Source organism: Corvus brachyrhynchos, unplaced genomic scaffold (genome assembly GCF_000691975.1).
Source record: "Corvus brachyrhynchos isolate BGI_N302 unplaced genomic scaffold, ASM69197v1 scaffold28, whole genome shotgun sequence".
Taxonomy (NCBI): domain Eukaryota; kingdom Metazoa; phylum Chordata; class Aves; order Passeriformes; family Corvidae; genus Corvus; species Corvus brachyrhynchos.
Genome location: NW_008246058.1, coordinates 7165935 through 7178802, shown reverse-complemented (window position 1 = coordinate 7178802; position 12868 = coordinate 7165935). Strand labels below are relative to the sequence as shown.

At 38.1% G+C, this 12868-nt stretch overlaps 1 protein-coding gene across 5 annotated transcripts in view; it reads right to left on the bottom strand.

Annotated features, from left to right (window-relative positions):
- Positions 1-3834: 3834 nt before the first annotated feature.
- Positions 3835-12868, bottom strand: part of TRPS1 (transcriptional repressor GATA binding 1) — a 209939-nt gene continuing 200905 nt past the window's right edge. For all 5 annotated transcript variants that reach the window (XM_017746083.1, XM_017746082.1, XM_008642633.2 and 2 more), the window contains one exon: positions 3835-10123. In XM_017746083.1, the coding sequence (XP_017601572.1) occupies positions 9062-10123 (1062 nt within the window). In that variant the 3' untranslated portion in view covers positions 3835-9061. The remainder of the gene's footprint in view (positions 10124-12868) is intronic.

Below are 12868 nucleotides of genomic sequence, written 5' to 3'. Positions count from 1 at the left end.
GTAAAGTGGCTCCAGCCACCCTTATCAGACAAGGGGAACAAGTCAATGCAGGCAATGACAATACCAGTAAATCAAAAGTGGTCAAGGCCATTTTCTGGTCTTAGGAGACTGATATTGTTCTGCTTGGAAACCTGCTGCTCCCCCAGAGTGACCCCACACACTGAAGCAGTGTGGCAGGTGGCTCAGGATGCATCCCATGGCTCTTGGTGCTTGCTCTTTCCTCCTGGAAAAATGTCCTTAAGGGAATGGACACAAGTCATTCCTGCCTCTTCCTCTAAGACCTGGGAATCACCTCCTCCATGATAATTTCCCAGCTGTGCACAGGACCTGGTTGGAAGCAAGTGCTGGCCCCCGCCAAAGCACGCTAGGGACTGCTGTGGGCACTGAAATTTTCAGCCATTATGCAACCCCTGTGCATATTCCCATCTTGATTTATAGAGAATATAGAAGTTTGCCAGAGTTGTGTTAACAAGTGTGACAGCAATGTCAGTGCATCTGCAGTCTAGCATGTTATGCTTAATTGTAGAGGTTAATGTATAATTACAAGGGATATATTGCAGTGACTTATTATGGAAATATAAATAGATGGAAGAACCTTTGTGCTCCAGTTAAGAGCCACGTGTTTAATGGGGTATTTTGTACTTGCATCCAGCTCCATCCTCAGAGGCCTGTGTATTAGAGAGCTCTTGTTATGCTCCACCATTTCCCTCTACAGATGCGCTTCAGGTTTTTTGGCCTTTGTTTCCAATTGCTCCCTGCTGTATATACTACACTCCTAAGGGAGAAACATAAATTGACTGGATTTGTGAGCATTTATAATACAAAATTATCTAGGCTAAAAAGGATTTCTGGATATCATCCAGTCTGGACCCCTCCAGTGGGTGGCTATGAACATCTAATAAGCTCCTGCTCTGAATATTCAACTGACTCTCCTAAGAAAATGAGGATCATATTTTGCATTTACAGTTGAGTGTCCAAAGTATTGCAATGTGAATGCCACTCTTAGGGAACATTAACTTTGAAAAATCACCTTACCTTTCTGAAACGCTTTCACATCTCATCCTTTCATAGCCTGAAATCTATTTCGTTTTTTATCAGATTCCAGAAGTGACGAAAATACTCAACTTTGATTAAAAGGGAAAGAAAATATTCCCATTTTACTTACAAAGATCTTTTCTTTTTTTAAAAAAACTAAGTGCAAAGTATATATCTAGTTCCATTCCTTGAAATGTTAATTTAGAAAGCCTTCCTCATCCATTTCTACACTCCTTTATTGCCTTATTTTCATAAAAGAATGCTACAGTGAGAAGAGAGCTAGCTTTATGTTGGGGCTTTCCTTTTTATACTACAAGTCATGAAAGAAATCATGTCATTCAGAAGTAAGGCCACAGCATTGCCTTTGCAAAAAAAAAGGAAAAAAAATATTCTGTGGCAGATTGAAGCCATCATCTTTACACAGCTTCATAACAGAAGGCTTTTTTGGTTTTTTAAATGTATTTCTTTCTTATTCTTTTAAATGATTGTATTTCTTCTCTGGCCAACTCCACTGACACTTTATCAGCACCCATGGAGCTGTTTGGAGGTGGGTGACACAACTGTCACTGTATCAATCTCACCATTAAGCTGTCAATTCCACAGTAGCATCTGGAGTTGAATCAGACAGTTCCACTGACGTTGCAATCAGAACATGTGAAAGACACTTCTATTCCTTTGGATGCGTCGGAGACACTTTCATTTACAGAAAGGACTCACTGACACTCTTGTTCTGCACACAAGGATTAGTCAGACTCTTCATGGAAATGAGGAAGCTGGTGTGGGTACAAACTCTACCTCCATCAGCTTTCAGGTGTCCCAGCTGTCCAGCCTAATTGCCCATCACAAACTTCCAGTGAACACTTTTACTGACATTCTCTTCCTTGATTTTTTATCCACACTGTCAACAATCTTATAAAGACAAGTTTGTTTGTGATTTATAATAAATAAGGTTGTAAGAAATCTAGACCATTTCTAATAATAGAATACTCTTGAAAGCATCCCACTTCCCCTCCATATGGAATGAAGCATCCTGCTTATTCATTCTGCCAATTTTCTTCTGCATCGGCACCTATTCCGATACTTACTTCTTTTTTTTTTTAATTTAAACTTCATACATTTATAAATCCCATTGGATAAGGCTCAGGACCTACTACTAGCAGATGTATTATCTTTTATATTCTCAGGCTGGCTGTACTTGGGACAACACAGTTTTGACCTACATCAAGATATGACAGTAGTTAAAAGGAAATAATCAAGGACACTGCTGCTAGAACAAGAAGTCCCTACATTCTTGGCACAAATTTAAACCTTATAATAGCATATTAAGACCTGATAACAATGTTGGTGTGCACTTGTGTGAGCTGCTTACATGTGGAGCTGCTGTTGTAAGAGGAAGACACTAACAACATAAGTAGACTATACAAATAGTGGAACCACAAAGGAACACCTGAGGTCATCAGCTCCTACAATTATGAGCTCACTCAAGTATCTGGAGAGAGATATTCACTATTAAACACTGTTTTGACCTCTGTGTACTGCATTAGTCACGGATAGCTTTATAGTTATAACAGAAATTTGGATTAAATCTTGTTATTCTCAAAAGACGTTCTTAAAACGGGAAAATATGTCATTTTAAAATTTTAACTCTCTGTACATATATGAACTTTCTCTGTGTATATGTATATAGATCATATTGCTTCTTTTTCAAAATGCACAGTTGATGTCTCCAAAACTGGTTGCATTTGAAAGCTTTTTTTTTCTTTTTTACAGTTATTATTTTTATTAATCTCAGGAAATTAAAAAGAGACTGAAAATACATAGGGTTTTACATCCGAATTCACTGGAAGAATGAGTCACAGAAGTTATTTCTGGCATGGTGCTTTTAAAATTAAACTCTAGAACATTCGTACTTTACCATCATAAACAGATTTTACCATTTTGTATTACTTTAAAAAAATATTCTGTATGAGAGTGAACAAACTCTCAATCATGGAGATGATACAAAACCTATGGAGAAAGGAAATTAGAGCATAATGGAAATGATGGCTGGGAGCCATACCACCCAGAGCTGTTAGCTCATCCAAACAGAAATGCCAAGCTGAGCTGATTTGGTCAGTGCTTTGGTTGGGATCTCTGAGGAAACCTCCAAGGTTGTTGAAGGAAGTGGTAGCAGCAACATTGTAGGTGGTACTCTCTGTTCTTGACTCACCACTGGGTCAATAACCTGTGTGATGGGAGCCAGCAGAATTTCTTGGAAGAGCTGTGGGCATGATGTGAAACCATGGTCCTGGGTAACAGGAATTATTTCAAGACCACCATGAACTTTGTATGAGGAGTAGAACTGGTGACCCTGGGTACTGTTCACATTTCAGTATCAGCCTTTCTTACAAAATTTCTCAAAATTATTCCAGTATTTCCTCCACTTTGGGGCAGGAGAATAAAACTGGTAATTCCTGGATGACGGAGTACTGAAAAAGGTTTAAACCCCACTGAAAGAGACTTTTACTCAAATCCTGTCATTAACTTGAATGAGATTTGGATCACATCTAGAGCCCTTAGCACAGAAGGACTGTGACAGGGCTAATGTGTTTCTGAAGGAGCTCTTCCCTTTTCATGCCTTTCCTATCTGAGCAACACTGACATTGCCTTTCAGCCATAATCACCAGGCATTACTCAGAGATGCTGTCAGGTACCATCCTGCTTCCAGAACAGCTCGACTCCAGACTGCTCTCCTCCCCAGCCCCACTATGGTGTAAGGACACTGACATTACATTCTCCCCAGAAACAATGACACGAATCTGATTTATAACTGGTGGTAAAACTTTATTATTCAAGTTTAGATGTAACAGACATCTTTGCTGCCTGAAGATTGTTTGCATAAGAAATACACCAAGAACATGTTTGTGAGTAGAAATGAACATGCACTATGAAAACCAAAAAACAAAACAAAACAAAAAAACCCAAAACAAAACAGAACAAAAAACACATCCATGTGTTGTAAGGACAAAACATTAAGAGCCAGCATTCTAGATCAGGGCTACAAGTTTAATGATGGTTTTTAGCAACATGAAGTCATTCTTTACGAAGTACTTTTTTTTTTCTTTTTTTTTTCCTTTTCCTGCTGGTGAATTTTCTATAAGCTAAATTTACAATGACATTTTGAGATGTTTCCTTTTCTCCTGTTCTCCTACACAGAGCTCAGAGGCCAAAATGATAGGAATGGAAACTTGTGGTAGCTGTTACAATGTTTTTACTTTACTAATTGTAATTTTGCTCGCCTAGTAAAGGAATTTTACTAAGTGTAACAAAGAATCAAATGAAACTGGTATTTATCTGGCTGTCAGCCATTTCATTATTGTCTTTTATCCTCCTAAAGTAAATTGGGGCGTGTGTGATTACTATACTGGTAGCATCTTACCAACTGCCAACTCTCCAGAGCTGGCTGAATGAAATAAAAATTGTGAGGAAGAAGGTACGCAGGAATCCTATTCTGAGGTGAGAAAATTAAGTAAATAATTTTACTTGGCCCATCTTAACTTTAGAGAAAAGTTTAGAAAGGATTTCTCACTTATCTATCACATATGGGATATGCTGACAAATTGCTCACTGCTCTTTGCCAAGCATAACTGTCTCCACAGAAGCAGAAGGAAATATATCTACACTTCTGGCTGCACAGAAGCGACCTTCTAATCTCCTTGGCTTTCCCTGACCAGTATTAGGAATTAGCATGTTAAGTCAGCCAAGAAAAATCAATACAGGAGCAAAAATGAGAATATATTGAGACATACTGGGCAAAAAGCAGATGGTAGACAACATCCTTAGCACATAAAGCAAGTAGTTACAAGTACAAAACAACAGTGTCCAGTCCAAGGGTGGACTCGAAAGTCTGTCCCTGAACTGAGTACTAATCCACAGTTGCCAAATCAGTTTTTCCCATTGCACAATCACTATGTTTCAGCACTGTATACAGTTAGCATAGTCACTTGTCCTGCTGCCCCTCTAACTGCAAAAATAACCTATTGCTCACAGTGTGTCTCAACTTTTTGAGGTGTCTCAATTTTCTCTCTCTTAAAAACTGTCACAATAGACAACAGTGCCTTTTTTAAGGCAAAACCAAGATATGTGCATCCAGTGTCTTTCCCCCTTTCTGAATGGTCCATGAAAAATTAAGGGAGGAGTTTCATCAGCACGGTGGCAATTAGGTGCAAAACTTCTTCTGGAAAGCACTCTGAGTTTAGCACCTGAACACAAAACTGTGCTCTGGAACATCTTCATCTCCTGCAGCACTGAGGGGGCAGCAGCCACAAAGTGACAGTTTAGAGACAATCTGTTTTGCAGATAATGTCACACAATGGCTCCATCTGTATGGAGAGTTACTGGAAACAATGTGCCTGTTCTGCAATCTGATTAGTGACAGGCACCACAAACCCTCTAGTTTTGAAACATCTACTTATTTTGTGGTCCAACTTGAGATACATTTTAAGATCTTAAACTACCGTTCCTTCAGTAAGAGAAGTTCACCACCTTGAAGCCACTGACAAATTGAGAACAAAGACTGATTGTTTGAAAGTTCAATTTTTAGTGCTGTAAGTTGACTGAAACACAGTGGGTGCAGTAATTACTTGTGTGTGCTAACATTGGTTTCCATCTGAAAGTTATTAAATAAGATTATTCTTTTCCAGTGTCAGGATTTGTTTTTCTTTTAATTAGTATCCATTGTGAGGGGGTCTGGAAGATGGATGGAGTTACCTCTCTTTTGTTAAGAAACAAAATTGTGCTCCCCCTACCCAAATCAAAGAGAACAGGCTACGGCAAAATCCCATTTCTTAAAAAGCAGAAATCTTAGAACATCTCAATATGTCATGGCAAGAACAATGAACTTTTTTTCAAATTTTATTTGCACCATCTAGGTGTGCAATAGTAACATTCAGAACTCTGTCTTGTTCTTTGCACTCATAAGATTTCATTTCTCCTCATCCCCAAACCCTGATATGTGTATTTCCTGTAATTTGCCTCTGCTTCTGAGTTTAGCAAGAAGTGTTATGAAGTTCAGGGTAGTGCTCAAGTCTTACAGTGCACATGTCCCTCCTAAATATTTTGCCATGAAGATGCAGCTTCTATCAATGAAGAAGCCAGAGGAACTGGTAGGTCTTAAGTGAACTAAGTCAAACCAGTAACTACTGAAAATCGGCAGGCAGCTACCTTTGAAGCCGATAAAAATCACTGCTTAGTGAGTATAACATCTTGCTTGGAAAAGCTGGAAAGGACACACACTGGACCCTGACATAAAGAAACGAGGGCAATCTATTTCAGTCCCCACAGAAAAAAAAAAGAAACAGAAAATACCCAACAAAAATAAATCCACAAAAACCAAGTCAGAACTTATTATTGGAGAACAATAATAAAAACATAACCAGACTTTGTCACTGGTATCAAGCTGGAGATTCATCTAAAAAATAGAAGAAGAAGAATGTGGCCCAACATCCTTTGCTAACCTAGAACACTACTGAAGGGTTACAGAACTCAACCACGAGCAGATTGAGCGGGACGTTCCATATGCTGCTCACCACTAAAGAAGCAATGGGTGGAGCAGGAAGGAATGCAGCCTAATGCTGAACAATAGCCTGTCTGTGCCTAAAAAATCAGAGAAACTGTGCAATAATGTTTCACCTCTGTGAAAATATAACACCTAAATACTGCCAAGGTCAGCGAGACCTTTGGTGATCAACTGTGTAAGTGCCTCTCACGCTTGGTGATGTTTGTTGCCACCTGCTTTAGGCACATTAGTTCTCAAAAGACTTATCAAAGTGCTAAATGTTTAGGCCAGTTCCCTCCTGGTTTTCCTTTTGCCAACCCCTATAAGACATTTACTATCACCTCTCCTTTTATTTTCCACCTCCCTGTTTATCTGGTTAAGTATCTTAATAAGTGCACCAAATACTAGAAGGGAGAGTGGTGCAATTCATGTAAGTTAAATACAAGAACTTTTTTTTTTTTTTTTATGATGCTTTAGCTCAATTACATGAAAATCTGAGAAAGGTGGCATGTAAGTGAGATCAGAATAGGACCCTTTACATATAATCTCAAGTGAGGACTTAGTCCAGAAATATTTTTATAGAACATTTTAAAAAATAAAATGCATGAATGGAGAAATAAAAGACAACATAATATCAGAAAGACATTTTAAACTTCATTCGCTGCAACATTCATGAACCAGTTGAGCTACACCTGCCATCCAACCATAAGGAACTAAGACCCTGCACTGCGAAAAAGAAACAAACCCAAACAAAACAAAAAAGCAGCTGCATAATATTGTAAAAATGGAGTGCAATGCTACTACAGAATGCAATAAAATATCAGTGCTGCATAGTCAAACAGCACTTATCAAAATAATTTCTGAAATGTTTCTTCTGAAACACAGACAAAGCAATAAAAAGAGGATATATGTTTATCATTTTAAGCATAACAATGTGAGTTAAGAGCTTAAGAATACAAAAGTACTTGGAATGAATAGTGCTACCCTTTTTTCCTAAGTAGGCATAAAAATATTTTCATTTCCTTCTTGTTTTTCATACCATTAATATCAACAAATTTCATTCATTTCATGTTATCGTTTACAACTTTAATGCACACACACAGAAAAAAAGATACCTACTGCAATAGAAATAGTTGCTTCATTACCTTGTTTGCTACATTTGCAAATGTAAACAGCGAGGCAGAGCCAGAACTGACTCTAATGCATGATGGAATATCTTTGTTGCATACGTACACTGTAGAAAATAATTATTCAATATGTCAGGCACCATTATTTGAAATGTAATACATTAATATTTACTAGAAAAATAAGGTTTTTTTCTATTTGTTCTCCCAACTTCTTTAATGAAATAAGTTAATCTGACAGTGCATCCAGTAGCTTGTAATATCTTCTACATCCCTGTGGCAAAATAATAAACTACTGGTTGGGACACTATAATGAAAATGATTAAAGTCAGTTCTTGTACACCCTTGTAGCAAGCATGGAGGCTCGTCTAACAGCACCTTTAACCAATTATTTAATATTTAGTTATTTAGCCCTATTTCCCTGAGCAGTTATGCTGAGGAGCTTTCCCTTCATGGATAGTTTTTAAAAAGCTTTAAGTATTAAAAAGTACTATGAAGACATTTAATGCTACTTAGCAAAAGCTGGTATAAGTCTACTGAAGGGATTGACTGGTACGTATAGCAATGTTAAGCCTGTGGAGAAGTTACCTTAGACTTCAGGTTTAGAAATGTAATATATTAAAAATATCTTAAAATAAAATACAGCAGGTTACCTTGTTCTATGCAAATTAAACCTGGAGTGTGGCTTGTGTATTAGAGACTTCACTTGCACAAAATGGTTCTCCTAGACTAAAGTGTGCCAGAAAGAATGTAGTGACAAAATGGTAGCTAAAAATCAGCTGAGTCTGAGAAACACCTAGATGACATTGCTGCCAAAGCTCTGAGGACAAGGTGATCCTAAGGCATGTTGTAGGGCAGAAATTTGCCCAAATTAAAGAAAATGACCTTTTAACATCTGTATATTTAACATGTCTAGTTCTTATATACAATGTGCATATGTTCACTACACCCCTGCAGCAGTATATACATACACACATCTTTGCACTCTTGCAGTTATGTCTCTTACACAACAGCAAAGGTATTAATTGTCCAGTAAAATTTTCTCAAGGTTATTCGGCATGATTCACTGCATTCTGGCTAGCTTTGGTGGGCCATGTCCCACTGAATTATCTTCCTCCCCTTCTGGCCACCATCCAACTGTTCTTTTTTCTTGGTAACCCACTCATTTAAAAGGAAAAAAAAAAAGAAAAAAAAAGGAAAAAAAAGGAAAAAAATAAAGAAAAAAAAAGAAAATAACAAGGGATTTAATATTGGATAAGGCATGCTCTCTATATGAAGTGCTTTATAGGTCTTCACAAGACATTACAAGCTATTGAATTCCCATCAAGGAAACCTATTTCTGTATAATTGTGCTAAGTGCTAAGGTTTACTCTTTAGGTTTTCCATTCTTTTCAGCTTGTGCATTGTTCCTGTGTAGGCCCCTCTGGATGTGAGTTGTGAAGTCATACTTGTCCGTGCAAAGATGCTGGCATATGCTGCACTGGAAAGGTCCACTGTCACCATGGCAACTCATATGCAATGCATACATCACTTCATCCAGAAAGACAATGCCACAGTGCACACACTTGGTAGAAAGTTCATCTTGAGTACTTCTATCAACTTTCTCTGTTTTTACTACATTCAAGGGACCTTCATTTTTTACATTTGGTGGTGCCTTACTCTTTTCCTTGGAGGCACCATTTGCAGTTGGCCCAGGTCTGGAATGCTTTATCGCCAAATCTAGAGGAATGTCATTATCTGATCCAACAGCTGAAAAATGAGGAGGCAGATTAAAGGTGGGATAAGGCACATAGTTTTGGCAAGGATTTGGTAGGCCAGGCACATGACTCAAGTAGTGTGGATTCCCAGGAACAGACAGCTTATATTTACTCCAGAATCTCAGCCAGTCAGCCTCACTCTGAAAGTCATTGTGTACAAATGGAAGTCCAAAAAGTGGGTACTGGTATTTTTCAATAGGGCTTCCAGGTGGAGAATAGTTTGGGTGTTTTGCAGGTCTCATGTATTTTTCTATCGGGCTGCCTCTCTCTGAGCTTCCTTTCCCTTCTGATATCGATGAACTGTTTCCTGGGTCTCCAGTACTTTCCTGAGGACTTTTTATCTGAATGTGCAAAGGTTGCATCCTTTTGTGAATATCCAGAGTTTGGCTGACCAATATTGGTTGCTGAGCAGAATGGCTTTTAGTCAATGAACCTGGGGCCTCATATTTACTGAGGCTGGGAAGCTGAATTTCTCTCTGGTGACCTTCAGGTAAATGATCCTCTGACCTCCTCTCTAAGGGGCTTCCATTGACTTGCTCCTCACTGCTACCCCTCTGCTGTTTGTTTAGCTGCTCAGCCTGAAGTGCCTCCGGGTTAAGGCGCTTTCTTGTTCTTCTCCTAATGATCTGTTCACCATTGTTCTGTTTAATGATGTTTAAAGGCCTGGGAGTCTGCATGGAACACACAGAGAATGAACAAAAGGAAAAAAGAAAGACACATTAAACAAATCTGTGAGACCATACTCATGCAAATTTATCTTTTCTTTTGTGAAGAGTTATATTACAACAGTGTTGCAGGAATGACCAAATTTCAACCCAAATGCTGGTTCATGGCCTCTCATACGGAAAGTAAACTATAAAATACCTTGTTTTAACAACTTGAGTCAACTGTCTTAGACATCCTGTACAGGTTTACTTAAAAAGACATGAGGTATCCAAGCTGTCAAACCATTTATTTATTACCTCTTAGTCCTAAAAAATTCTGGGGGAGATGTGTTGAAAGTGTGTGCTGAGAGCTGGGGGTGAGGTGGGAGATGCAAGGCCCTACGCACTAGTGTTGTTCTATGCACCATGCCACCAGAGCTTCTCTCAGGCAGGGGTTTGCACAGGTCCCACTGGGACAAGAACTGAGCAACACTTACCTTGATACTCACCCCACTCTGACACGGACAGAGAACACAAGCACACACAGGGCTTGCTGACCACCATTGCTGTCACCTAGCAAAAGGGCTGCAGGTCCACTGTGTGGTGAGGGGGATGATGGTGGCTGGAAAGGGACTAAGAAAGATGGAGAAGAAAGCCTAGGAAAACTATGCACCAAAAGGTCTACCTCTGCTTTGGTATCAACTCCCCCTCCTTCACCCCCACTGCATTGCCTTCTAAGTGCTACTGATGTTGCGCTACTAAGTCATTAGGAAGAGAAGGCATCCCCAGAAGGCAGGGCAAAAGGGATCTGTAAAGAAATAAGCATCACAAAGAGGCAGAGGGAAGAAACAAGTCAGGACTTCTGTTTCAATTTGCTACTACCCGACACCAGCTCATGTTTAGTGGCCTGTTTAGAGAAGAAAATACCTTTATGTGGAAAACAAAAAAATACTCTAAAAAAGGACGGCAGTCAGGCTTCCTTTAAAAGCTCTCTGAGAGAAAAGCAATAGTATCTGAATGAAAAATAGTGCTGCACCATCAGTATGTTTCTCTACTGGGCAGATGTTAGAGCAACAAAACCTACCTAAAAGTCATCCTGTTTGGTGTGTTGGCAGGTGACATTCTTCTTCCCAAAGGCACATATAATCCTGTCTTGGTTGGAAGCCAGAAAAGTGCCCCCCCTGCCAGTATTCCACTTATATGTTTATTTAGAAATTTTAACATTGTTTTAAAAAGCAGATTTAATTTTGGCTTGCAGTCAATATCCAAAGTAATTTGTACCTTGAATGTAACTAAATTTTCAATATATTCATAACTTCAAGCTATTATGAAAACATCCATAGCTGGAAGAGCACCCATTTATTATTTGTAGAGATTTAGTTTCTCTCTTGACTTGCCATATTTCTCTCCTTTCACTTATTTATTTTCCTGCAGTTGGATTATTCTTAATGGTTAACTACATTTTAGACAGTGCAGCTATTTTTTAAGACTTTACTTTCTATTAAAATGCTGACTCATATACATACTTTGATTTAGATTTTTAATAAGAGAAATTTAAACTTGGCAGAAAAACAGCACCTGAACCAGCTTCCTCACACAGAGCAAAGTTGAGACAAAATCGAGACAAAATCATGTTAGAAAAAATTACAATATTTTCTATGTAAATTCTATTCAGATAAAGATTAGAGTCTGCAGAATCAATAGCCAATTACTATGCACAGGCATATACTCTTTATTATAAGGTCTGTGTAATTTCCTTGCCTTTTTATGACAATTGTAACTGAGATGCTGTGTGAGATCTTACCATAATGTTGTTGCTCTTATCAAACGTTTATTTATACACTACAAACCGTTTTTATATTGCTTCCAGATAACCCTCCAATATGTTGGAAATCATTTTAGTCTTACTCTTCATGCTACAGGTATGAAGTCTGATTATGGAAGTAGTTGAAAGAAACGTCTTCCTGCCTGAGATTAGGGACCCTCACACACTTACTTGAGGCTCTGGCTATTCAAAATTATTGTAGGTTTAACTTTAAAATGCTTCAGCTTGCCAATAACTGTATTCATCTGATTAAACCAGACTTTAGATGATTAAAATGTACTCTTTAGTGGTGTAAGTCTACTCATTTTCCTTATTCATAGTAGTAAGGTGCAGATAAAAATGTAATTGGTTACAACCAAGGCAAATAGAAAAGTTTAAGATAACTTATTGATTTTCAGTGGGGCATTAAATTTAGAATATAGTGGAAACCCTACCAGAACCTTACTTTTAAAATGGCCTATGTCAGAGCCCTAATTATATGTTAGACATAATACATTGAGGATGATCACAAATACTTCTGCTATCTCTGTATCAACTGGCAATCTCCCTACTCCAATTATATGAGTAACTTAAAAAATTAAAACACCAAATTCAACAAATAGTTCATTAAATTATTGTGATTAGATTTCTTAAATGCCATGGGAAAGTAAAGCCTCCTCTAGACTAATCCTAGAAAATATGCTACAATTCTTCACTGAATTAGTCCAAGGATGTTGTCAAGGAATCACCATGGAACAAAACGTAGCGTTCCATGACCAAGTCAGAGCTATTAAAAAATGAGGTACAGCACCATAATAATAATGGTCAAATTCATGACTCTGGAAAGACAGCAATTGTGAATATTGTGTATGTGTTAGCAGCAAGATGCATTTTTTTCACTATTTTAATAATAGACTCTTGGATTATTATTACATGCTTCTTAACACAGTTGTTTGCATTAAATGAAA